Genomic DNA, 25,665 nt, shown 5'->3' on the forward strand with positions numbered 1-25,665 from the left:
CGGAACGCGAATTCCGCCACGCCTTTCCCTCGACATTTTACATCATTTACATAATACACTGGCTCGGGGGGAAACCCAACCCCGGAACACCTTGATGACCCGGGAAACGCACCCCGCATTCCCCAATGGAACCAAGTACAGGGGTGTAACGAACTGCTCCAGCGTAGCCCCCCGTTCAAACATGAGCCGTCCCGTATGGCTAGGTTATCACCCCATTCCCGGCCCCCCCTGGCCGTGTGTTTTCTTGCCCGTTCCTGGTCCGTCAATTGCCGCCGCTCCCGCTGACTGTGCAACCGTCCTCTCCACTCGGCGCTGGGATCGGCCGCTCTTGGGTGTTGCAGCAACGGGACCGACCATGGCCTCATCTCTTCGCTGCTTCTCTCTTCGAGCATACACCACCAGCACCACCAGCACCGCCGCCGCCGCCGCCGCCGTTTCGGCATCTTCCTCTTCCCTCTTCTCCAAGACGCCCACGGCTCTCGGCGTCGCTGCGCCATCTCGGTTCCTACACCACCCCTCTTACAACATCCACCGACCCCACCACCGCTATTACCCCTCGCTCGCACAACGCCGCACCATGTCCACCACGGCCGCCGCCTCCGAGGCCCCCAAGAAGATTGAGTGGCTGGTGGTCATCCCCGACCGGCCCGGGGCGCACGAGAAGAGGCTCGAGGTTCGCCCGTAAGTCGCACGCCAGGATACAAACACGCCCTTGCCCACGCATGCTTTTCGCATCGCTTCCTTCACTCCTTCATGCCGCGTGCTGTCACCGGCATGGCCCCTCCTCCTCCTCCTCCTCCTCATACATGTACGGGTGCATGCCTCCCTGAGCCCGGCTAGCTGACAGACATTGCCACCTTTCTGTGCCTTTCCAACAAGCGCAGTCAGCACTTTGTCGGCATCCAAGCGGCCAAGGAGTCGGGCCTCTACCAGCTGGGCGGCGCCATCCTCAACGACCCGCCCGCCTCGGACGACCCGTCCACCTTCTCCTTTGCCGGCAGCACCATTGTCATCCGGGCCTCGAGCCGCGAAGAGATCCTGGAGAACCTGCGCAGCGACATCTACGCCGTGAGCGGAGTGTGGGACGTGGAGAAGGTGAGTTCCTCCCCGGTCCCTCCGTCCATCGCCCTCGGGGCCTGCCTGTCTGCCAAAAGCATTCGTGGCTGACATTTTGATGCCTGCTCCTTGCTTTCTTCACGCCTTCCAGGCTCAAATGTGGCCTCTCCTTTGCGCGTTCCGCACCCAGAAATAGGACTAGGACCTGGGACTAGCGCGAAGAAGAAAAAAAAAAAAAAAAGACTCGTCGCAACTCTTTCAGGACCCTGTTGGGCGAGGCGAGTTCAGGAAACAAGAGGGGATGGCATCGCCAATTCAAAAACCATGCGCGGTGGTATCTCTCGGTGGCCTGGTAGTGTTTCATGGATGGTCATGAAGCAAAGATCGTCAGGGTCCATGCGAAATGAGCAAATCCCTCAATGAAACAACTTGGTGAACCCAGAAGCAGGACCGCCTCTCCGGTAATAGCTCGATGACTACACATTAGATGATGGCTCTTCCTTGTACAATGTCCCCCCACCATGGCGCCCTTGAGCCGTTCCCCATATCCCGTCGTCCCAGACGCCATGTAAGATAGTCACCGCCGTGTATTCCCGTAAGAGCACCGCCCCCCCCCCCCCCCCCCCCCCCCGCCTTTCCAATGTTACCACACTACAACCCGAGACCAACAGCACAAGTGAAAAAATACATGAAAGAGAAACCGTTCTAGAAAGGGCTTTGCAAAGCGCAGGCTACGCCTCAGGATTGTCCCTCTTCCCCCCCGGCCCCGGCCTCCGCCTGCTGCCGCTCCTCCAGCTCCTCGGCGGCCAGGCGCAGCTCGTAGTTGAGGTCGTAGCACTCCGCCAGAAGCTGGCACACGCTGCCCTGGCCCTCGGGAATGTCGTCGCCCACCATGAACTTGCCGTCGACACGCATGTTGTCGAGCGAGTTGAGCTGAAAGCACGCGCACGTATCAGCGGACCCGGTTCGGTAGAGAGAGCGGGGGATCAAGACACAGCAAATAAGAAGAGGGAGCAGGGAGGAAAAGCCTACCTTCATGCTATACGGATACAGCTCCCGCACCGACCCCACGCCGCCCGAGTTTTTCACCTCGACCAGACACCTTTTCAGCGTCTGCAGCTGGTTGTACACAGGCAGCAGCGCCTCCGACACGGGCTCGGACGAGACCATGAGGTAGTAAATGTACCCGTAACTGCGGCGGATGAGGTAGAGCAGCGTGCGCTGGACGTAGAGCTCGGCCGGCCGCCCCTCAGCGTCGAGCCAGTTGCCGTTGACGCGCTCCTCGTCGATCTTGTCGAGCTGCCGCTGGAAGTCGTACAGGTCCGTCTCGCGCAGCGCCCAGGCCTGCGTGATGGACAGCTTTTCGAGCTCGTTGCGGATGTTGATGAGGACGTTGTACTTGTCGCGGAAGGCTTCCGGGATGGCGCCGCGCCTGTGAGAGCGAGAGAAGAAAAAAAAAAGAAACGGGCGGTCAGCGCGTGCCCGGCTTGTTTGTGTAAGACGCCCATTGGGGCAAGAATGACGTTACCTCTCCAGCACAATCTCGCACCACGCGAGGCACTGCTTCAGCAGGTTTGCCACGACGTCGCTTCCGCGGACTTCTTTCCCCTCGGCGTCCACAAACTTGCCGTCCACCATCGTGTTGGCGATCTCGGTAAGGCTCCCCTGGAGCCTCTTGACTTCTGTCGTCGAGAACTATGGTCGTCCCTTTTGTCAGCACCAACAGGCCCCCCCCCCCCCTCTATATCCCCCCCTGGCCAGCTCCCGAATCTTACCTTCGTTTTTGTGTTCGCCAGCGACATAGACCGCATGATCGAAATCAGCTTCTGATAGATGGCCTGCAGGGTCTCGTCGAGCTGCTCAAGCCTTTCGCGCAGGCGGCCGAGCATGGACTTGCAGAGGGCCTCGCGCTTGGCGAGCAGCTCGACGAGGTAGGGCGAGTGAGGGCCGTTGGTTGCGTCCTGGTTCAGGATCCCGTCGAGCTTGCCGAGCGTGGTCGCGATGCTGTCGAGGTCCTTGGGCGAGAAGAGGTTGGCCTCGGTCAGGTGGTCGAGCAGCCGCTTGATGGTCGAGGTGAGGGCGTAGGCGGCGGGGACCTCATGGGTGCGGCCGATGGTCATGAAGAAAAGCGAGATGAGCTGGAAGCAGGACTCGAGGACCTTGTCCACTGTCAAGACGCTCGTTGTGAGCAGGTGGCCCGCGAGAGCATGGGAACCGCGGCGGCATAGGCCCGGAAGGGGTCCCGGGGCGAAACCCCCGGAGGGAGGACGGTGGGTGTCACGCACATCGGTTCTCGGCGGGATGAGTGCCCTTCCGGATCTCATTCAGGAGCTTCACCTGGTCTACTACTTGATCATGAAGCTGCATGACGTCCTGGGTCCGGATGTACTTTGTCCGGTCCTTCTTGAGGAGCAGCAGCTTGTCCCGGATGAGCGTGAGCTCGTCCAGGATTCGCTGCTCCCTCTCATCTTTGGGTAATGGGATGGCTGGTGTGTCCATGGCGATGTCGGGTGACGTATCGAGTAAGGGGAGGCTGCTGGAGGCGGATGTCTGGAGATTTAAATGGGCGGCAACGCGACCAGCGCGAGGCAACTTGAAGGCTCCCGGGTTTGCCGACTTGGGGTGTGTGTGTGTGTCAGATGCTGCCCGCGTGACGATCAGAGGGCCGATTGGCTTAGACCGTCCCTTGCCACCCCGGATGTCTTCTGCGAGCACCGAGCAGAGCGACGGTATTTAGAAATAACCTTTGGGTTTCCTCACCAGGCGGCATAAGAAGTCGACACTGGCTTGTCATTCGCCAATGCATGCGCTGGAGGGGGGGGAGGGGGCGGTTGCTAAGCTGGGCACCGGGCTGCTCCTTGAGGCTGCCCGTCTTCTTTGACAACCTCACGTCAGTGGCGGGGTAGCTGAGGCCGGTGGGGTGTCCCTCCATATGAGATCAAACCGGTGGATCCAGGCGAGTCGAGGCTCCAGGTCGCATGTGGATCGCCGACCGGGCTCCCGGCCAAACCGGCCGCCGGAGCCCTGGAGGCCGCGAGCCAATCACCGTCGTGGATGCCTGAGGCTGATCAGGGATGGGCAGAGGAAAGTCGGCAGGCGCGCAACGGACCGGCAAGCACCCGCCAGCTGTAGGGCCAAGCTATTCCGTTTTCGTCAACCCACAACTCAATTATTTTCCTCTTCGTGAAATCCCAAAGAGTGCAGTCTCAACATCCAATCCCCCACGTCAACAAGCCCATTCCGAGTCCCGAGCAGTTTCGCGCGCCTCGACAACATCAGTCAAAATGTCCAACGCTGAGCTGGCCACTTCCTACGCGGCGCTGATCCTCGCCGACGACGGCGTCGAGATCACCGTAAGCCGACGAACCCTCTCCCCCCCGCGGTGCTCGCCGGTGCATGCAAGCGCCGGGCGGGCAGCCGCCACCTCAGCCGGCCGGATCCCTCGAGAGGAAGAGAGGTTGGCAACGAACAGCGCTGACAATTCTCGTCCCTACAGGCCGACAAGATCCAGGCCATCATCAAGGCCGCCAACATCATCGACGTTGAGCCGATCTGGGCGTCACTATTCGCCAAGGTACGCCGCGCGAGACCCGACCAGAATTTTCCCTTCCCCCTCCCTCGGCGATCGAGTTCGGTGTTGTCCGCGCAATGACCAGGTGACTGACGGGCGACGTTTCTTTTCTACGCTGCAGGCTCTCGAGGGCAAGGATGTGAAGGAGCTCCTGTCGGCCGTCGGCTCGGGCGGTGGCGCCGCTGCCCCGGCGGCCGGCGGTGCTGCTGCTGCCGCTGGCGGTGCTGCCGCCGAGGAGGTCAAGGAGGAGGCCAAGGAGGAGGGTGAGTTATCGTCCCCCGCGCGCCAAGGAGTTTGCCCGTATGAGCAGGTTGCTGACCACCCGGGACCACAGAGAAGGAGGAGTCGGACGAGGACATGGGTTTCGGTCTCTTCGACTAAGCTGCTGGCTTCGACATCTCGGGCAGGGTGTGGCGTTGACTCCTCGGATTCCCTTTGTTCTTCCGACATCTGCATGGATTTGCGGCGGCGGTATCTCAGAAAAATTGCCGCGGGGCTGGGGGCTTTGGTATCAGGGATCCTGGTTCATGGGCGTAGCTTACAGGGAATTTGAAGATGCGCTTTTGAGCAACCGTGGCGGAATCATGGCCGGCGTGAGCTGGCTGCTGCTGCGCCCGCGACGCCGATGGCGAGCGCCCGGGCGGGGTCCGCATCCCGGGCCCCGGGTCCGGGCGGGTGAGGCCTGTCTTGTGAGATGGGCATCCCGAAGGGTAGTTCAAGAGACTCTACGTCTTGGGCCGGCAACGGCAGGCAGGATTGATACCTGGGTTCCGCCCAACGCTGCGCACACCGTGACCCCAATGTCCCTCCCGCCTGGTCCGTATGATCCTAGGTTGGCTCTCGCAGGTGCCCGGTTTCCGCCCCTCCTGCGACAAGCCGGAGCCGGCGATGGTGGTGGGATGGTGAGAAACCATCATGATGTTACCTTGTCCTCAGCGTACCTGATAGTGCCAGCCCCGGAGCATGCATATACGTACCCTCAGGGCAATTCCAAGGCGTGACGGGCATGTCGAGCACGACAGGCGCAAACTGCCGTATTTGTCATGAGCGGCCCCATGTATGTATGCAAGATTCCTGACCCCAAGCTTTTCCCTCGCCTGTGATTCACCATGGCATACGTCACCGGGAATGTTCTAGTTATAGTTCCCCTCGGTCGTGCCCACGAACCGTCGTATAGTTCCCTTTCCGAGCTCCGTCTCATTCAGCGTTCGGTGCTCAACGGGGCCAGGGTTCGGGATGTCCGAGGCTTGGCACGGGCCGCTGCGCACCGAGTGGGTGGGTCCCGATGACGAAATGGCGCTGCTTCTGGCCTTGATCAGCGACGGCAAGAGGGGTAGCTTTGCGTGCGCTGCAAACAGCTTCACTCGGCACGCCGAGCACCCCAAGGTAGCGGTGACAACGATGGCGGCATAATGGATCATCTGCCGATTTGCGCCTGATGGTGCGAGTCCATCGAGGCCCTCCTTGCAGCCCTACTACCTATGTACACGCACCCCGGCAAAGATTCCATGATGCTCCCAAAAGAGGGCAAGCCGCGGGGGAGGGGTAATGTCCGACCCTAGCTTCAGCCCACATATTGGTTAACTACCTGCTTGGTGCGGTGGCAGTGGTTGGAGACACCACAGCCACCACAAGACGCAGGTTGACTGCTGGGCATTCTCAAGCCCGCCGAGTCTCCTCAGCCTTTTTCGGTCCCTCTTCCGACCCATTCTCAACCTGGGAAATCGCTTCTTGCAAAAGTAATGAAATTAGTGGGCCAAGACTTGATCCCGAGACCGGAACGCAGAACCTGTTAGAGCTCACCAGACTCCAAGGACAGCGTGACCACCATGGGGTCACAAGGCTGCGCAAATGCTGCCATCCCCGAATGTCCGGTCCAGGCCACACGTGGGGGGTGGCCAACCACCATGCCCACCAGCCGGGCGCTATGGTGGGGCCAACGGCGGGCGCGGCCACCAGCATCGAGGTCACCCACAGCTTTTCACCAGCTTGGCGCGTGGACTGGGTCGTCCTTCTGCTACTGTGTTCACAATTTGCAAAGAACACGCCAGTGCCCCCGAGTTTCGGACCATCTGTTGAGAGAAGCTCCCGGTCGGATGCCCTGGCCTCTGAGGTCTGGTTTTGTGGCCTGGCAACTAACTAGTTAGTGCCATGTCAGCCAGCAGGTCACCCAGCCCTGGTCTCCTGATGGGCGCAGCCGGCCAACCGTTGCATCGCATCGCTTTCAGCAAGGGCAGCTAAGGTTCTGGAAGCCGAAGCCGCTTCTGCAACCGGGCCTTCGCTGCGGAATGCTCGGCATGGCAGCTCGCACTCTGGTCATGGCAACATCTTCGACGTTTCGTTCAGCCGTCATCCATGGAGCCATGTTTGCCACTGGTCTCGGGGCGCGCCGGCTCCGTCGAGCTCAGATTGGATCCTCCCGTCAACAAGGGTCAACGCCTCAGACAGGCGTGGCAGTAGGCAAATTGTCTGAAGCTCCGTGCCGCCCTCGCTGACAAAGCTGCGCCGCCAGGCCAGCATGGCCGGCCCAGTGATGAATGTTCGGCTCTTGAGACGCAGGGTAACGGTAAACGTTGGACGATGCCGCTGCCCGGCCGTGGAAAACAATCGAACTAACCAGTTGGGAGCTCGGGTGACTTGTGGCAACCGTGGTTGAACCAGGCTGCCGCTACGAGGCGGGCTGTGTGAGGATGCGGCTGTGCCGCAGGTGGAAGTGGTTGGGGCGCATCCGGATCCCACGAAGTAACGGTTGGAAAGTTGTGAGGTGTCGGTTCCCCGGCGTGCTGTCTTCCCCAAAGGGTCCGTCGAGGTTGTGTAGGATGGGAGGAGTAAGGCAGCGAGGAATCACGGAACCCAAGGGGAAAAGGTACCTGAACGAATACACAAGCACAACCCAAAAGGCCGAGGTGAGATCGAGGGCGCCCGGCCAAGCAGGTTGTCAGGCGCCGGCAGCAAGGACGGGACCCAACGCGCATGCGCCCTTGCGGGTTACACTTGCGCCCAGGGCCATGGTCAGTGTTCCGTGACTGCCCTGCTGCACACCATCATCGCTTCCTGCCTTCCCACTCTCATGCATCATCGCGGTCCACACGCCTTCCCATCCCCCCGGCCCCGCCTTCCTGCTGCCCCTCCCCTCTCTCGTCTTATACCGTGGTTGCCTTACTCACACACCCTTCGCTCCCTTTCTCTTTCCCCCATCCCGAAACGCTGACGCTTTTTGACACGCTTTCATCCTTCCAACTTTCTTCTTCTTCTTTTTTTATTCTCGGACTGTCGAGGATACCCACATCAAGCTTCAAGCTTCCACCCTTGGCCCATCGTCTCCCATCTCGGCTTGACCATTGAATACGACTGCAATACGAGCGACTTGGGCCAACACTTTGCACCAATCAACACCAAGACCTCGCTACACCACCTACCCTTAGCTGTCTTCCACAGCACCAAGTGTGCCAAGTGTGACGAGTGACGGACAGACACCAACCGCCATGCCCGAATACCGCGAAACCCGCTACATGCGGGAGCGGGATACATCCCCATCTGACGATGAGGGGTACAAGCGCACCACGGTGCGCCGTTACAAGGTGACGCCAGACCGTGTCGAAAAGGTCATCGAGCGCGACGTTGAGGTGATCGAGGAGGAGCGCCGCAGCCGCTACGCTCCCGCTCGCCGCTCGAGCCGGGACGACGCCGTGGATGCTGAGTACCGCCGGGTCGAGCACTTGCACATCCCGGATCGCTCCCGCGCCTACTACGATGGCTCGCCTCACAGCGCTCACAGCGCCACCTATGTCGAGCGCCAGGTCATCGAGTCGGATCGTGACCGGGACTGGGATCGCGGTCGCGAACCCAGGGACGAGCAGTACACCCGGGTTGACCGCGTTGAGTATGACCAGCGGGGCGCCGTCGTGGAGAAGGAGCGCGTGGAGCGTCTCGAGCGTGAGGAACGTGTGGATCGCGACTGGGACCGCCGATCGCGCCGGGACGACGGGAGGGACACCGATGTTCGCGTCGAGGAGCGCATCGAGCGCCGTGACAACGGCGAGGTGGTGGTCGAGCGCCGCATAGAGGAGCGCCGTGACGATGGCCTGCCCCCCATCGGGTCCGACATTGAGCGCTGGCACAAGGAGACCGAGTACTACCAGCCCGCTCCTGCCCCCATCGTCATCCGCCAGCGCGCCCCCGAGCAAAAGATCATCCTCCAGGAGGCCCCGCCCACGACCCTCGTCATCCGCGAGCGGGGAGGCGACGGCGAGTATTACTATCGTCGCGAGTCCCACGAGGTCACCCCCTTCCGGGGCGAGCGCCGCGAGGAGGAGTACACGGTGACTCGCCACGAGGACGAGCGCCGCCACCGCCACCATCACCACCACCATCACCACGCCCATAGCGAGGGTGAGTCGGATGGCGGTTACCGCCGTCGGCGTTCTGCCTCTCGCAGGGCCCGGAGCCGGAGCTCATCCAGCAGCCCTCACCGGAAGCGCCACCTTGCCGAGGGTGCCCTGGCCGGTGCCGGCCTCTCGGCCATCCTGACCTCCAGACGCGACTCCAACGGCGAGCTGCCCCAGCGCCGCGGTCGCAAGGTGCTGGCGGGTGCGGCCGTGGGCGCTCTCGGTACCGAGATCGCGCGTCGCGCACACAGCGCCTACCAGGAACGCCACGCCGATGACGATGACAGGCGATCGCGGTCGCGGTCCCGCTCGCGGTCCCGCTCGCGCCCGCCGCACTCCAAGCTGAAGACAGGCCTTGGCATCGCTGCCGTGGCCCTCGCCGCTGCCGGCGCTGCCAAGTACTACCAGAGCAGCAAGATCGAAAAGGAGGAGCTGAACCGCGGCCGTGCCCTCCGTCGTTACAGCAGTGCCAGCGCCTCCTCGCGATCCACTAGCCGGAAGAGGTCCAAGAGCCGCGCATCTTCCGTGGCCAAGGCCGGGTTGGGCACCGCTGCCGCCGTTGGCCTGGTCCAGCACTACCGCAATAAGAGGAGCAAGTCGAGGGACGGCAAGAGCCGTTCGCGCTCACGCCTCCGCACCGGTGCCGAGATCGTCGCAGCCGGCCTCGCCGGTGCCAGTGCCAAGAAGCTGTACGACCGCCACAAAGATAAGAAGGAGGCCGAAGACGACGAGAGAGAGCGGGATCGCTATCGCGAACGTGAGTTCAGCGACGACGACCGTGACTACTACGATCGTGATTATGCCCGTCGCCGCAGCAGAAGCAGAAGCGTGACTCGGTCCGGACCCACGTACCCCGACGGTGACTCTTCCTTTGCTGATCCTGAACTAGGCATGGTTGAGTACGGGGCCCACCCCCTTTATGTCGAACCGCACCGTCAACCGGACGACTCGGGGCGGTCGGCGTCGGGGTACGACTCGGCGGCCGAGGAGAGCCGTCGACAGAGGCGAAGGAAGGGCCAGAGAGCGAGGACAGAGAGCGATGGTTATGCCTCTGACAGCGAGCCGGACGAGAAGGCGGCCCAGAAGAAGCGCAGCGGTAGTCGGTTGCGTCAGCTCGCTGCCGGCGCTGCGGCGGCTGGAGCGGCTGCTCTCGGGATCAGGAAGTTTGCCGATTCGAAGAAAGAAAAAGAAAAGGAAAAGGAAAAAGAGCGGGATAGAGATCGGGACCGGGACAGCGAGAGGGAGGGGGGGAGAGAGAGGTCAGAGGAAAGGGACAGAGAACGCGATCGGGAGAGGGAGAGAGAAAGGAGAGAAAGGGAACGTGAGAAGGGCAAGGAAAGGGACCGCAGGCGTGAGTGAGCTGGGTTCTCGAACCATGCCAAACATGCATGCTGACGGGGTCTCAAGGTTACGAGGAGGAAGCCGGTGCGGCTCATGAGTACGCGTACGGTGGCTACCGGGCCCCATCGCCTCCCCACGCATCCGGCGGCTATTACAACCCCCCTCCGCCGGCGGCTGCTCCGGGTACCGCTCCTACGGGCGCAGCCGCGAGCTACTATAACCCTCCTACACCCGCCCCGGCTCCGGGTACCGCTGCTACGGGCGCAGCCGCGAGCTACTACAACCCCTCTCCGCCCGCCCCGGCTCCGGGTACCGCTCTGCCCAGCGACTTCACCCATCATCACAATGTAGCCAGCACCAACCTCGACCAGCAGCACTACGCGCCGTACCCGGGTGAGGCGGCCTACCCGCCGCCCAACACGGGAGCCGCACCGGTCGCTGTGGCTCCGCCGGGGCAGAACCAGCCTGGCCCTGAACATGTGAGTGAAACTTCTCGTCTTGGTCGTTCCACTCCGGCGCCGGAATCTGCCGTCCGCTCCGTCGATGGCGACAACAAGGGTGCGTCCTCTCTCCACGGTGTCCGCTGAGGGATCCGTGGCCAGCCTCGCACCATCACGCATCAGCAATCGACATGCTGACCACACACGTTGTCTCTTGCAGATGGTGTGATGACTCCGTCGACCGACCCCGATGCCGCTCCTATGCCCGCCTCGTCGGACGCTGAGCCGCCTGACACGCCACGCACTGCCAAATCCGTCGTCTTCATCCCGCTTTCACCTAAATCATCAGCCACGCTGCGCCGCCATCACGAAGAACAAGCCGCCCGGTCCGAGAACGAGTGTTCGGCCGGTGAGCGCGATGGTGACAGCGGCAGCCGCTCGCGCCGTCGTCGAAGCAACTCAGACCCGTCTTCGGACCGGCGTCTCGTCTCTGGACGCCGCTCAGATGATTCCAAGACCCCGACGACCTCTGATGACGATGATGAAGACGTAATCGAGCTCCTTCCGGACCGTTTTGATGCTCAAGGTCGTCCACTCGATGGCTCTGACCCGCCCGGTCGCGGTGCCTCGTCCTGGCATAGCCGGCGAGGCGATTTTGAGTATCGCAGCCCGCGTAGCCTTGGGGGTTTACACGCGCTAGGGGAATGGGGGGTCGCGGGCTCTGATGCAGAAATGGTGGAGCGGGTTGTGCAAGAAGTGACGGACGTGCTGGAGGGCAAGAGGAGCTGGATGGGGTTGATTGGTGGATTGTTGAGCGGGAGTTTGCTTCAAGGACCCGGCGAAGGACAAGAGAAAATTGAGGATGCAGGTGAGAGGGGTGAGGGGGGTGAGAGGAAGCGCAGGAGCCGGAGCTCTCGACGAGATAAGGACAGGAGCGATGACAAGTACGACGAGGGTTACAAACGACGCGGAGACTCGGAGGAGGATGAGGATTACCGGAAAAGGGGAGACGACGGCCGGAGAAGGCGACATGGTGAGCGTGGGGAGAGCAGCCGGGGGGCAAGGCGGGAGAGCAAAAGGTATGATGATGACGACCCCTATTATGACCAGGACAGGAGGCGGCGCAGGAGGAGAAACGACGAGTATGACTGAAGGCTTAGAACGGAAAGTGGAGGGTATGACGCGATTTCATGACTGACGACTGACGAGTTTTGTGTCTTTGCTTAATTTTCTTTTTTTTTTTATGCGTCTGTCACTAGTTCGTTTTATCTTTCCTATGATGTCCACGCCGTTTAGATATGATGATGGTTTTGTATGTTTGTTGCTTGACCGATTGGCTGATCATCTACTTAATATCATGAGAACGATTGATGCCCGATGGCTGCGCTCTTTTTTTTTTTTTTTTTCTTTTTTTTTTTGGCTTTCTTGGAACATGGTACTGGGTGGTCGTTGACAGGGAGACGACAACTTCCTGGGAGCTTACGTGGATCAAAAAGGATATCTATTTCTTCTATCCGTGGTATACATTCAAAAAAGAAGCGCAAAACCACCTCCCACCCCCGGCCACGTACGCCATCATCATAACTCATCATGATTTTCCTGCTCGCTCTTGATGACGGGCTTGTCGGGCCTGCCGCTGTCCTTGTGCAGGTCGACGCCCTTCTTGGCCCTCCACTTTTGAAACAGCTGCCACAGCTCCTTCTCCATGCCGCTCTCCATCTGGTCCGGCAGCACCACCGTGTACTCGACGTAGAGGTTGCCGTACTCGGTCTTGTGGTACACGTCGTCGCCGTCCTCGTGCCACACGGGCATGCCCTCGCCGACGACCGTCTCGACGTGGCCGGGCTGCACCACCTGGCCGCGGGGCCTGCCGAGCCGCACGATGTGGCCGTCGAGGTGCGTGACGTTGCGGGTCCAGTCGCCGAGCAGCGCCTCGCGGAGCGACAGCACCTCGCGCCAAAAGAGGTCGTTGCCGCGGCGGCGGAAGAAGACGCCGTCGACGCGGTCCGGGTTGGCCTCGTCGCCCTCGAGCGCGGGCTCCTTTTCGTAGACGGTGACGATGAGGTCGCCGGCGACGTAGTCCGGGTGGGCGTCGGCCTCGTTCTCGTAGGCGACGCGGGCGCCGTCGGCCATGCCGCGCTGCACGTTGAGCGTCACGGTCGCGGGCTTGCGCACGACGCGCTCGCCGTTGCACGCGCTGCAGCGGTGCTTGATGGCCTTGCCGCGGCCGCCGCACGCGTCGCACTGCATCTGCACCTGCGTCACCATGCCCGGCGCGAGCTGCTGGCGGACCGTCCGGACGCCGCGGCCGCCGCACACGGGGCAGCTGTGCACCACCTTGTCGGCGGCGCCCGTGCCGGCGCACACCTCGCAGATCTCCTGCTTGTTCCACTGGAACTCGGTGACGCGGCCGTTGTAAAAGTCGCGCAGCGGGATGCCGACCTTGACCTCGACGTTGGGCCCGCGGCGCTGGCCGGGCTGGTTGGAGAAGTGGCCGCCGCCGCCGAAGAAGCGCGAGAAGAGGTCAAAGGGGTCGTGGTGGCCGCCCCCGGCGCCGCCTTGCTGCTTGTGCTGCTTGAGGCCGTCATGGCCGTGCTGGTCGTAGATGCGCCGCGATTCGGGGTCCGAGAGGGCTTCGTAGGCTTCCGAGACGAGGACGAACTTGTCGTGGGCGGTTGGGTCGTTGCTAGGCGACGAGAAAAAGGGAGGAGCGTTAGGGAAGGGGGGCGCGGAGGAGGAGGGAAAAACAAGGGGGGGGACGGAAGCGAGTTGTGTACGTACGGGTTCTTGTCCGGGTGGTACTTCTTGCTTAGCTGGCGGTAGGCCGACTTGATCTGCTTCTCGGTGGCATCTCGGTTGAGGCCGAGGACCTGGGGAGCCAGCAAGCCGCTGTGTTAGTTGGGACGGGCGAATAAGCGAGCGGGCAAGACGGACGAGGGCGACGGAGAGAAACAAGAAAGGGAGAAGAACAAGCCTCGAACCTTGTAATAGTCCTCGGCGCACAACGCTAGCTGCGCAAGCGTCAAGAGCCCCAGCAAAAGGGTCCTGAGCAGCCTCATGGTGTACCACGCAGGCGCCGCGGCCCGAAAGCCAGCCAGGAAAAGAAAAAAAAAAACAAAAGGAGGTCCGGGGGTGGTTGAATTGGCCGGTCGAGGAATGGTGTGAGTGGGGAGAAGCAGCCCGGGAACGAGCGACGGATGGGTGAGTTGGAAAGGGGGGGGGGGGGGGGGGGGGGGGGGGAGACCTCTGGGGCTGTGAAGTTGGTGGGAGTGCCGACTTGAAGATGGGATTTGACTTACATAGTAGACGGCGATGTTGCAGCCAGCGTGGTCACAGCGAACGCATGGCAATCTGCAACTCTGCGTGGCTTATCGTTACCCACGAGTTAGTTAGCCTTCAACCTTATCGAAGGGAAGCTCGTGATTGGCTGCCTTGCCGGCGGGGCATCTCCGTGCCAAGAGTTGCTTGTCAAGGCAGGCGGCGAAGCTGGAGGGTGAGATGGGTGGCGTTTCTCTCTCTCTCTCTCTTTCGATGCTCCTACGAAACATACCTACTACGTAATTCAAAGTTATTAACCCTAACCCCGTCCTTAACCCGGCTATCGGTGCCGTGTCAGGCCGCGGAGCTCGGGATAGGCGGGCGATGCTGATACGCAGTTATATAACTATGCTCTCTGCGCTGAGCGCCGAACCCACCTGTTTCCACGAATGATGGCCGAGGGGCGAGATTTTACAGAGTAATACTCCTGTATCAAATAACTACTTGGAGTTACCGCCGGCGAATGGGATCTTAGAAATTCTTGCTGCTTTTTTTTTCTTTTGCTGCCCTGCGACACGCAGCTAGTTCCATGACTGCCGGTAAGTATCCTACCTCACCAACCCCCGTTTTCGCCTCGCCTTCACGAACTATGATTAATACGTAGTACTGTAGTTGCTTTGCCCCCTCCCTGCCTAACAACCTCTTCCTAAGGCACCCGTCCTCGCCTCATCACCAAACGCTCCGAAAGAAGGGACAGGCAGAGCTGAACCCAAAATGTCACTCGAGGCCCTCGGATCGCTCGTCGAGCCCTTTTGGTTCATGGGCCTCGCCCTCACCTATCTCCCGGGCACCATCCTCGTCTGCCTCCGCGCGGGCGACCTCGGCACGCTCCTGTCCCCCGGACGCCTTCGCGAGCTATGGTTCGCCCGCTTCTGGGCCTCCGTCGGGCCGGGCCTCCGTGACATGGGCTCCAAGAACGTCGTCCCCCTGGTGCAGGGCCGGGTGACGCATGGTGTCGTCCCGCCTGCGGCTCTCGCCGGCGACGACCAACGGGGCCAACCGCACCCTCACCCGGCCGTGAGCGGGACGGTGCTCGAGGTTGGGCCCGGCTCGGGCCTGTGGGTGTCGCTCTTCTCTCCCTCGAGCCTGCCCGGGGTGAGCAAGGTGTACGGGGTCGAGCCCAACCCGAGCCTGCACCCGGCGCTGAGGCAGAGGATCTCCGAGGCCGGCCTGGACGAGAGCGGGACGTACGAGATTGTGCCCGTGGGGATTGAGGACTTGGAAAGCTCTGGGCGCGTGGCAGCCGAGAGCGTCGATTGTGAGTTCAGGAGGCAAGCGGGAGCCGCTGACAAGCTGGACGAAAGCTGACGCTTCACCCAGGCATCATCACGTTAAAGTGCCTCTGCAGCATCCCCTCCCCCGAGCACAACATCCGCCAGCTCTACCGCTATCTCAAGCCCGGCGGTCGGTGGTACGTCTATGAGCACGTCCGCTGCTTCCCCGAGCAAGGCATCGCCATGCGCGTGTACCAATGTAAGCCCTGCCTCCCCAACAAGATGCGAGCCACCAGGAAGCTCCATGACTGACCTCACCAGACCTCCTCGGCTTCGTCTGGCCTCGCATCATTGGCGGCTGCCAAATAACCCGCGACACGGGACGTTATCTGCGCGAGGCCGGCCCCTGGAGCCACGTTGATCTGCACCCGCTGGCGGGCGAGCAGTGGTTCTTCACCCTGCCCAGCATCATCGGCGTGCTCACCAAGTAAACCTCGCCGACATGGAGAGCGGATCGCATCATTCATCGCAGCAGAGCATCGCACGCTTCAACGTTCCATTTACCAGCGGGCATCTCCCCCTGCCTGGCTTGTCTTGCTATGTATCTAGAGCTCCGCGTCCATGCACTTGTTTGTCTACCACATCGTACCGGCTCCGCACAATGTTCAGATACACTGAAACAACGCGCCGTCCCTCCCGAGAAACCTCGGTCCGCTTGACCCGTGAGATAGCCACTCGTCAACGATAGCCGAGATTACCAGGTAGCCGGCCCATTGGCGCCGGCGGCCGGAACCTCCCAGCCGCCGGTACCGGCGTTGCCACCATCGGCGCCGCCCTCCCAGCCAGACGAGGACCCGTTGGCATTGTTGCCCGAGCCCCAATAGCTGTCATTTCTGTTGGCAACGCCCGAGTTCCAGCCTTGGCCGTCACCGCCGTCGACCTCGGCATTGGTGCACTGGCGCTCAAAGTGGCCGGATTCACCGCACTTGTTGCACTTGACGCGCGACACTGTGTCCAATGGGTGAGCAAACCGGCCATCTCGCCACGCCTCATCCAAAGCACTCACTGTCGCGGGGCTTGGGGCAGTCCTTGGCCCGGTGGCCGAGCTCGCCGCAGTTGCGGCACTCGACGTCGTCCGTGGACCGCGGCTTGGGGCAGTCGGCGACCTTGTGGCCAGATTCGCTGTCGACGTGTTAGCTTCCTCCTCTTATTTCAAGGCCCAACGCAAGGGATGGACGCACCCGCAGTTCTTGCAGGCAAACCTGTCAACCCGGGGAACGGGGCCTGCGTGTCGTTAGCATCAAGTCCCTGCAACCCGCCAACATCGGATGACTAACAGTCGCGAACGCGGTGGCCGGTCTCGTTGCAGTTGTAGCAACGAATCTCGCTCGTGTTGGGCTTCTCCAACTTCTCCTGCGGGCAGGACCTCGCACCGTGGCCCACCTCGCCGCAATTGCTGCATTTGGGAACCATGCGATCAGTGGGCTCGCCAGCATTCTTGAGGCGCTCCAAGTTCTCATCGACGTCCTTGGGCCACAGCAGACGCTCGCTGGGGCGGGTGGCGTTCCACTGGGTCCGATACGTGACCTTGTATTTCTTGTTCAGGTTTCCCTGAAGGTCCATGAGGGTCAACGTCGGCAGGAGCTCCCGCTCGATGGCAATGAGCCAGATAGGGATCTCCTGGTCACGGAAGAGGCGCTCCAGGTCGACATAAGTGGTCTCGGGGGATGCCTTGACGTAAATCTGAATGGCCTCCTTGATGTCGTCAATGTCGCGGGTCTTGGCCACCTGCTTGATCTTCTCCCAGGCCTCGTCCTTGGCCATGTCAGGCACGTCCGAGCGGTCGATCTTCCGAGCCTCGGTGCACTGCGAAACAGTGTGTCCTGTGTTCGACAACAGTCAGCATTGAGAACCCCCCTCCCCCTGCTTCGGGACGATCCATCAACAGCTCACCAGCGTTGCCGCAGTTCTTGCAGATGCGGTTCGGGCAGTCCTTGGCCAGGTGCTCGATGGACTGGCACTCGTGGCACTCGGGAGGGGGGGCGTTGGGGCAATCCTTGCTCATGTGGCCCTCCTGATTGCAACGACGGCAGGCACCGTTAAAGGCGCGAGGCTTGGGGCAGTCGGCCTTGCGATGGCTAGGCCAGCGTCAGATGTCTCCTGGATGGTAGCAAGGGGGGGGGGGGGGGGGGGGGCAAGACGTACCCGGTCTCGCCACAATTGAAGCAGGCTAGGTCGGCACCGCCATCGCCTCCAAAGGTGTTGTGATCTCCACCGCCTCCCAACTCGACACTGGCGTCATTGGCGCCGCCATTCCAGCCAGAAGCGTTACCCGCATCGTTCCAAGGGTCGTCAACGGTGCTGTTGCTACCATTGTTCCACTCAGAAACCTCGAACTCGTTCTGGCCGCCGCCCCAGCCAGGGCCGGTGATGTTGTCGGACATGTTGGATGCTGATCTTTTTGGTCTGGAGGTTGAATGTCAGAATGCCCTGGATGCCTCGGTCCTTCAGTGTAGTCTTGAATGAAATAGACCCAGAAACTGCAGGGAAATTGGCCGAGTCAACCCGGCAGGTCCGAACGTGCAATGACTGGCCTGAATGACTGAACCTCGGTTGATCAGGGATGAAAAGAGCCAGCGTTGTCAAAGCTTGTATCTCAGGAAGTGCTATAATAGACAACAGGAAGAAAAAAAATCAAAGGTTGAGGACACAGTGATTGCTTGTAGAAGCACCAAAGAGGAATCTTGCCAAAGACTTCACCTGGTGGATGGTGACTCGAGAGGTGATGAGCTGTCGAGGAACTGACTCGGCGAGGTGGAGGATGTACCTGCGAGAGGGGGGATAAGTGACAACGGCAAAGTACATCGGAGTAGAAGAGACTGTCGTGGTAGACAGGGAAAAAAAAAAGAAAAAAGGAAACTTGACAGAAAACTGCGACTTCCAAGTCGGCTCTTGACCTCGAATTCCCCGATACTTCCTTACCTGGTCGATGATGGCTTGAGATTTGAGCCGCTGCTGGAGGCCCAAGTTGGTGGTGTCGGGACTGTTGTTGGGAGAGAAAGAAGAAGAGAAAGGAGAAAGACTTTGGAGAAGAGGAGGGGAAGAGGGTCGCAAAAAGGACTGCCGATTTTTGCCCCAAGGGTTTCACCCGCGGAGCCTGAATTTCTAGGTTGAGGCTTGTGATGGTGAACAGCGGAAAGCACAGCCGCTTTTTCTTCTCCGCTTTTGCCAGGAACACGCGAGACGCGGGTCTCGAGGGGTTCGTACCTGTTGATCTCGACGGTCTCAAGTGATCGAAGGAGGGCGGGCCCGACGGGACTTGAGGGCGAGTCGAATCAAGAAAAACACGGCGCTCCATCCTCACAAAATCAAGGTGATCTTCCTCCTTGAGGGTGGCCGTGGATATAGCGGTGAATTCTCGTGATGTTTGTTTCTTGGTGTTTTCAAGGGAGCGTCCTGGAAAAGGGGGCAAGTAAACAACCTATCTCAGGGGCTTACAACGGTGCACGGACCACCAGCAGCGCGCACCCTGAAAACATATAAAAACATAGGACGAGTTGAAACTCCAAGAATCAGACCGAGGTCGTTTACAGTGAGAACTATGGATGGGATAAATTTGGTAGTTGGGAGCTACGGCAAAATGCTTGGAGTGGGTTCTTGTCCTCAACCTTTACATCTGGATGTTTTCGAGCTGGGAGGTTGGTAGGCGAACATCATCCTTCCCTAGCTAGGTACCAGGGTGCACCAGAATCACCGAGGTCTTCGTAGGTAATAGTGTTGCTTATTCTTCGTATACAGTTGGCACAGAGTATCCATTCTTCACAAAGCTCCATGTATTTTTGTTTATGGCGACTTTCGACGCTAACAAGGCAGGCCAGGAACGTGTGGAATGAATCGCAGGACCAGCCTACCTAGTTATGTCCAACGAGCCCCGACGCTTTCAGAAGCCCGACTTCTACTTACAACATCACTCCAGCAAAAAGCAACAGGCTCAGCGTTAGGTACGAAACAAAGCATTGAACAGTAGCATTGGGGCATGCAAGAGTGTTGGAATCTTTGTCGAAGAATCAAACCTATTCCATGACGAGCCAACAGAACTCAAGTCATCGTTATCCATTCTGCGTCCTGCCTGTGTATGTACATAATCATGTTGTGACAGGATCTATGGGGACTCATACCCCGGTCCTGAACCCCAGCAGTCATTCTGCCTGCTCAGACCGCCATTCTGGGCATCCATCGTGTATATAAGGAGCCTCCAGGAGAGGCACATCAGATAGTTGTTTTCTTCCTTTGAATAACAGCTTCCAACCACTCCTTTCCGTCGTATGCACTCTCACAGGTCCGGGCCATCACACATGTAGCAGCCCTGGCGCCTATTGGTGCTGGTCCCCCCCCCTATTGTGACGGCCGGGGGTGGCCAGGCCCTCGACAGCTGGAACCCCCACATGCTCTCAAAGCATGGACCTGCAGGTAACTAGTTGGTTATCCGAACTCTGGTAGGTGGCCTCCCTGGAACAAAATCCACACGGTAACTTGAGCATTGAAATGGAAATCATGGTGGAACTGCCAGTGTTTGTTTCGGGAGTCCTGTTGAGGGCCCGATCCAACAAACCCCTACCCAGACCTAGAAAAGCCAGACTTATTGTTGAACCAAGATAGAAAACAGGTTACCTCAAGGTACCGTGAGAATCAGATGATGTGGGCAAACGACAGCCCACCGCGACGGGCTTCTGGAGCCATGCCCAGGCACTTGCCGCCCCTGATTGGTCCCAGGGCCAGGAACCCCCGCTCGGTTGCAGAACCCCCTGCCCTGGCCCAGGGCGGTGTGAAATTCAGGGACCTCCTAACTTGAGTTTGCAACCTTCCATTTCTTGGGCTCAACCTCGAGCCTCCCTTTCACCTCCACGCCGCCGTCGCCTCGAGGACTCGGTGGGTTCAGCTTCTCAAAATCGCCATGGCTCGCTCCGCTACCGCCTCCAAGAGAGGCTCGTCCACCAAGACGGTGCCCGCCGTCGATCCCAAGGCCGGCGACTCCGCTGCCGACCACGGCGTTGATGATGCAACCTACCGCGACTTCTTCTGGACCTACACCGAGGAGCCGCACCGGACGCGGCGCCTGGCCATCATCAAGGCCCACCCCGAGGTGAGTCTGTCCGCAGACGCGAGCTCGCAAGGGCTCTCCGGAGCGTTGGCTGACCTGCCTTCTCTTTCTCCAGGTCACCAAGCTGTGCGGCCCCGAGCCCTTGACCAAGTACGTGGTCGCCGGCGTGGTCGGTCTCCAAATCCTGCTCGCCCACCTCCTGCGCAACACGCCCTTCTGGTCCTGGAAGTTCTGGGCCGTCGCCTACGTCTTCGGAGCCACCGCCAACCAGAACCTGTTCCTGGCCATCCACGAGATCTCGCATAACCTCGCCTTCCGCTCGCCGCTGGCCAACCGTCTTTTTGCCATTTTTGCGAACCTCCCCATCGCCGTGCCTTACAGCGCCTCGTTCCGGGTAAATAGCCTTCACCCTGCCTGCCTGCCTGCTTGTTTGCTTGCTTGCTAACGTTTCTATCCGTCTGGCGTCCAGCCCTACCACCTCACCCACCACAAGTCTCTCGGGGTCGACGGCCTCGACACCGACCTCCCCACCGCCTTGGAAGCCGTCTTCCTCGACTCGATCCTCGGCAAGGCCTTCTTCTGCACCTTCCAGATCTTCTTCTACGCCCTCCGCCCCATCACCGTCTACCGCGTGCCCTTTACCTGGGTGCACTGGGTCAACCTCGCCGTCCAGCTGGCCTTCGACTACGTCGTGGCCTGCCGCCTCCCGGGGCTTTTCACGCCGCACTCGCTGCTCTACCTGCTGCTGTCCTCCTTCCTGGCCGGCTCCCTCCACCCGACCGCGGGCCACTTCATCGCCGAGCACTACGTCTACGAGAAGGTCGCGCCCGAGGCTCGCGACCCCAACAACAAGATCCCCATCCCCGAGACGTTCAGCTACTACGGCCCGCTCAACTTCTTCACGTACAACGTCGGCCTGCACAATGAGCATCACGATTTCCCCGCTGTGCCGTGGACCCGCCTGCCCGAGCTGAACCGCATCGCGAGGGAGTTTTACGATACCCTCCCCCAGCATCGCAGCTGGATCTATGTCTTGTGGCGGTTCATCTTTGATGATGAGGTGGGCATGCGCAGCCGCGTGAAGCGGAAGACGGGCGGTCGCGTCGTGGGCGGCGGGAATGCCACGGTTGCCAAGGAGGCGAACTGGAAGGAGGACGAGCTGGAGGCGTGAAGCGGTCGCCAAGGCGCAGCAGCTTGGCCGTGCGGGCGCGAGTTTCTCTTTTTTTCTTGACCTCTTTGTCGTGTGCCCGCATAGCGCCGGCATCCCGTGGCGAGAGACATGATGAGATACAGGTTTTGTAATGTGAATGTTTTTTGTGTGCTCTTTTAGAGTCGCGCCAGAGATAGAACGCTGCATGGGTAGTTGGGATAGATAGCATGAGCGAACCTTGATAACATGATAGGCTTTGGTTATTGTAAGAGAGCAAGAGCATGACTAATGGATACAAGTTGTTCCCTCCGGAGAGCTGCAGGATAGTCGAGCTTTATGGTGTTCCTCGCCAATGAGGGCGCTTTTGGCAATATTTCGAGAGCCGCATGACGACGGGTGGCTATTCACACTGTAATCGGGCGCGACAGCTGGAATGCAACATTGGGTAACAGTGGGAGTCGGATTCAGGGGAGCGCCAGGTTGGTTTCCTCGAGGTTGCCGTCGGAAGCGGCCGGTGATACTATTGAGCAAGTCATCTGGAACTTCTCCTCACCTCCTGTGCCCTTGACAATCGTCCTGTGTGCCAATGGCTTGAGAGTGCAGCGCATGTCGAAAGAAGGAGGAGTCATGCGCCTGGGAATTCAAAGCAAAGGAAAAACAAACACGGCTGTGGTAATCAATGAACCAAACGGCCAGAATCGACCGTCAGCAGGGCATTGTTGAATGATGTCTCTTACGCCCAAAATCAAATCAAAATGGAGGTAAGAATCCTACCCGTGTGTCAGAGCCGGGGCTCTTGGGGGGGGGGGGGGGGGGGGTGGGGGGTACCTATGGACTACGAGGCCGTCACGCAGTGGGTGCGATGGGACCAAGTGAGAGGGGGGTAAGATAGTGTCTTGAGCTCTGCTCGCCTCGAATACAATGCCTATTGCCTCCTCTTTTATCTTGATCCTCCAACCTTCAGCCCTCACCTCACAGGCTAGCCCGTGCCCCCTGCAATCGGCCCCACCTCCGATCATCGGCCTACTTTGCATCCGGGCCACGTACCCGACGGCCCTGACACCGCGCGTCATAAAAGAGAAAAGGGGCGGTGGGATGGAGCAGGAAAGCTAAGAATTAGTTCATCTTCTAGTGTTCATACGGCCCGTCCCTGAGACTACACTATACCTATCACATAGGAAAAGTATAATTTAAGAGCGTATTTCATCAACTCATGATCCGTGAGAAGGCCAGCCACGTTGAAGTCGGACTTCCACATCAGCATCCGATATATCCTCCCGGGCATACCTCTTTCGTCTCTTGGGACGGGTGCATGGGCAATGAGGGGGGGGGAGGAGTTAAGGGCGGTGGTATAATAAGTACGGCATTCGGGTTGTCGAGGATGCTGGTCACGTCGTGACCGCCGTTTTACGATGTCGCGCGTTCGGCAAGGTCGCTTGGGCCGAAGCCGACGGCCAGCGACCAAGCATCGTCGTGGGGGGCGCCGGAAGGTCGGCGGCGGTCGGGTTCGGCTCGGGCAACGTCAAGGTTTTCTGTCATGATGGTTAATAGAGCGCCGAGGCAAGGACTAGGGAAACCACGCGGCGAAGGGCGTGAGGGAAACGGCCTTACCATGCCGCATCAGCGCCGTGGCTAGCAGGCCGTCGTCCTGTTGGGATGGGCTTCCCGACGGCCGCCGGGCGTGGGCGAGCAGAGCTTCAGGCTCGACGTCAAGCTCGGCTTCCGCCTGCGCAGCTCTTTCGGCTTGCCGGCATCCATCGCAACGGCCACAGCTCCGGTGCATGCCTGACAGGAGGAGCTCGACGTTCTGGTCGGTAGGGCTTCCGGCTTGTCGGGGCGGCATGATGTTTGCGGCGGTGGAAGCGGCAGAGATGGAGGTGAGATGGGATGCCTTAGGGGTGCAGCAAGCTTGGGTATAATAGGGCCGTTGGGGGTTGCCCAACGCCGATCCGGGATGCGGTTGTATCCTGTACCCGTTATGATTCTTAGGGACCTGGTAGCACGGATAAGAGGAAAGCAACCTAGCAATGGAACATGGGAAGAGAAGAGAAGAGCACACCACCCGCTTGTTCCTCGGACTGAAATGCCTTTATATATAGGTATTGTGTCCGAGGATTCAACAGCTGGACTGCTGAGCAATGTCTACGCCCCTATGACGAGTGAGCTGTACGTAACTCCCAGAACATAACCTCAACTCTGATAGGGGCTATGCACACTGTGAAGTGTCTCTACTGCGTATAGTATGCTCGTTTGACCCACTCGACACGCTGTCCACGCCAGGGGGGTGGCGGGTCGGGCGAAGAGGGCCTGCGGACTCTGCGTACAGCGGCTTTGGCGCTATCCACATACACGAGATCGTTGGACTCCGAGAGAGACGCAAGCATGCTCTGCCAACAAGGCGAGCATAATGGGCTTGGACGTTTTGTTTCCATACCGGATCAAACCACTTATCCCCTTGCTTCGCAGAGTTGGACGTCAAAGTTGCCCAAGGTTTCCGCTTGAGTCTCAGTAGGCCCTGCAGAACTGGGCAGGATAACTCCGGTCACAGTGGCGAAGTTACGGTAGCGAAGGTATACAAGTGCACCTTCATCGATTCGGCGGTCATGATTGGATGCGTATGAGGGGTCTCCGTGTCTATTTCTATAAGGTATGTAGAGCCTCACTCCTGATCACCCCCCCCCCCCCCCCCCTTCCACCCAACCCCCCACCAAGGTACAGATGGAAACCACTTCCAGATTGGGAAACGAGTCCTCCACTTACACAGCGAAATGTTATCACGGCACCGCTGTTACGCTCGAATCAGGGCTGATTCCCAGCAGGAGAAGCTATTCGCATCAAGAGATCCCCTCATCAACACTACGAGATTCCCGCCGCAAAATGTATGTGTATGTATATATATATATATATGTGTGTGTGTGTGTGTGTGTATTTAAAAGCTCGGGTGCCGCGCAAAGCAAGCCGTCACGTCACCCATAGAATAGTACGCTCAGCGTTGGGTAGTGGCGGTATTGAGGCATCATCGCCCCCTCCCCGACGTAAATACCCCAAATGGCCGCTGAACCGCCCCTCTCCCGCAAGCTGCAAAGTAGGCAGACAACGTCCGCGCCGGTACAAAACGCCACAAGCACTATGCTGCATATGCACAAGACGTCAAATGACGCTGACGACGACCTGCAAGGCGAAACCCGCAGGGGGTATCGTTGGCGTATAGCCTAAAAGGCGGCTCGACGCGTAGGTACTCGTTACACAGCACATACCATACCTTACATGGCTGCGAGCGGCGATGGGATAACCGCCAAGCCTAAGGCAGGTATATATGCACTAGGTACTTATTTGCATGGCACCGAGACTCCAGGACGAGCACTCATGCAAAATATCGGAAATTGGACCTTTTTTGCCCCGTTTGCCTGTTTCGCAATGTTGGAACATTATTATTGGTCTGCCCTCTCAGCGGTACGGTCCAGTGCCCTTCTTCAAACCGGATCAGATCGTTTATAATTGGGCCGCGTGGTCACCTGCTGCAGTCAAGATGCAGGCAGGTACAAATGTCATGGCTCGGGACGCGCAGCCCCCATCGCGAAGGGCGCATCCAGAGGTGCCTGTTGGTGATGCTTGCAAAGTGGCGGGAGGTCTGCTCGCTTCGCGCGTCTAGCTCTTCATATTCCTCCCCGGCCCAGCTTGACCAGGGCTGCCCGCATTGAACCCTTTTTTTTTTTTTTTTTTCCATTCTTCCTTCTGTTGCTCTTCGTTGTCTTTGCTTCACCTTCCGACCGGTCCCCTAAGTAGTATTAACATGCATCTTGAACGGCGCTAGGCCTTGCTGAGCTAGCCCGGCCAAGTGAGGCTGTGCAAGGAAACTCCGAGGGTTCAGGTGCATCAGTCCACAAATAAGAACGTTGGCTGCCGAGTTATCACCGCTCGCAGGGACATCGACGCCGGTCAGACCGCCGGCTGACTAGATTTTTTCCTGCTACTATTACTATATGTAGTATCTATCTGTATATGGAGATGTGTAAACCATAATTATACATGTATTCATGCAAGATGAATGTGTATATGCACGTCTGTCTCCCGCTCCCTCTCTCT

The 25,665-nt window shown here is 59.6% G+C and overlaps 8 protein-coding genes across 8 annotated transcripts; 5 read left to right on the forward strand and 3 right to left on the reverse strand.

Moving 5' to 3' along the window:
- Positions 1-577: 577 nt before the first annotated feature.
- Positions 578-1,252, forward strand: VTJ83DRAFT_4024 (uncharacterized protein; the record flags this gene model as incomplete). The annotated part of the gene is made up of 3 exons (XM_071010468.1): positions 578-681; positions 885-1,095; positions 1,208-1,252. The coding sequence occupies 3 exons, from the start codon at positions 578-580 to the stop codon at positions 1,250-1,252; spliced, it is 360 nt and encodes a 119-aa protein (XP_070867902.1).
- A 542-nt stretch (positions 1,253-1,794) lies between these two features.
- On the reverse strand, positions 1,795-3,555 carry VTJ83DRAFT_4025 (uncharacterized protein; the record flags this gene model as incomplete). The annotated part of the gene is made up of 5 exons (XM_071010469.1): positions 1,795-1,989; positions 2,089-2,488; positions 2,585-2,751; positions 2,832-3,223; positions 3,342-3,555. The coding sequence occupies 5 exons, from the start codon at positions 3,553-3,555 to the stop codon at positions 1,795-1,797; spliced, it is 1,368 nt and encodes a 455-aa protein (XP_070867903.1).
- A 785-nt stretch (positions 3,556-4,340) lies between these two features.
- On the forward strand, positions 4,341-5,008 carry VTJ83DRAFT_4026 (ribosomal protein P1; the record flags this gene model as incomplete). The annotated part of the gene is made up of 4 exons (XM_071010470.1): positions 4,341-4,409; positions 4,553-4,630; positions 4,749-4,890; positions 4,962-5,008. The coding sequence occupies 4 exons, from the start codon at positions 4,341-4,343 to the stop codon at positions 5,006-5,008; spliced, it is 336 nt and encodes a 111-aa protein (XP_070867904.1).
- Positions 5,009-8,112: 3,104 nt separating this feature from the next.
- VTJ83DRAFT_4027 (uncharacterized protein) lies at positions 8,113-11,948 on the forward strand (the record flags this gene model as incomplete). The annotated part of the gene is made up of 3 exons (XM_071010471.1): positions 8,113-10,366; positions 10,423-10,914; positions 11,017-11,948. 3 exons carry the CDS (start codon positions 8,113-8,115, stop codon positions 11,946-11,948), a joined length of 3,678 nt encoding a protein of 1,225 aa, XP_070867905.1.
- Positions 11,949-12,374: 426 nt separating this feature from the next.
- Positions 12,375-13,855, reverse strand: VTJ83DRAFT_4028 (uncharacterized protein; the record flags this gene model as incomplete). The annotated part of the gene is made up of 3 exons (XM_071010472.1): positions 12,375-13,482; positions 13,578-13,666; positions 13,778-13,855. 3 exons carry the CDS (start codon positions 13,853-13,855, stop codon positions 12,375-12,377), a joined length of 1,275 nt encoding a protein of 424 aa, XP_070867906.1.
- Positions 13,856-14,828: 973 nt separating this feature from the next.
- VTJ83DRAFT_4029 (uncharacterized protein) lies at positions 14,829-15,819 on the forward strand (the record flags this gene model as incomplete). The annotated part of the gene is made up of 3 exons (XM_071010473.1): positions 14,829-15,372; positions 15,435-15,587; positions 15,650-15,819. The coding sequence occupies 3 exons, from the start codon at positions 14,829-14,831 to the stop codon at positions 15,817-15,819; spliced, it is 867 nt and encodes a 288-aa protein (XP_070867907.1).
- Positions 15,820-16,082: 263 nt separating this feature from the next.
- Positions 16,083-17,772, reverse strand: VTJ83DRAFT_4030 (uncharacterized protein; the record flags this gene model as incomplete). The annotated part of the gene is made up of 6 exons (XM_071010475.1): positions 16,083-16,336; positions 16,395-16,510; positions 16,570-16,612; positions 16,666-17,211; positions 17,282-17,466; positions 17,534-17,772. The coding sequence occupies 6 exons, from the start codon at positions 17,770-17,772 to the stop codon at positions 16,083-16,085; spliced, it is 1,383 nt and encodes a 460-aa protein (XP_070867908.1).
- A 2,510-nt stretch (positions 17,773-20,282) lies between these two features.
- On the forward strand, positions 20,283-21,600 carry VTJ83DRAFT_4031 (uncharacterized protein; the record flags this gene model as incomplete). The annotated part of the gene is made up of 3 exons (XM_071010476.1): positions 20,283-20,471; positions 20,545-20,823; positions 20,899-21,600. 3 exons carry the CDS (start codon positions 20,283-20,285, stop codon positions 21,598-21,600), a joined length of 1,170 nt encoding a protein of 389 aa, XP_070867909.1.
- Between the last annotated feature and the right edge of the window lie 4,065 nt (positions 21,601-25,665).

Source organism: Remersonia thermophila, chromosome 3 (assembly GCF_042764415.1).
Source record: "Remersonia thermophila strain ATCC 22073 chromosome 3, whole genome shotgun sequence".
In the NCBI taxonomy this organism is placed as follows: domain Eukaryota; kingdom Fungi; phylum Ascomycota; class Sordariomycetes; order Sordariales; family Chaetomiaceae; genus Remersonia; species Remersonia thermophila.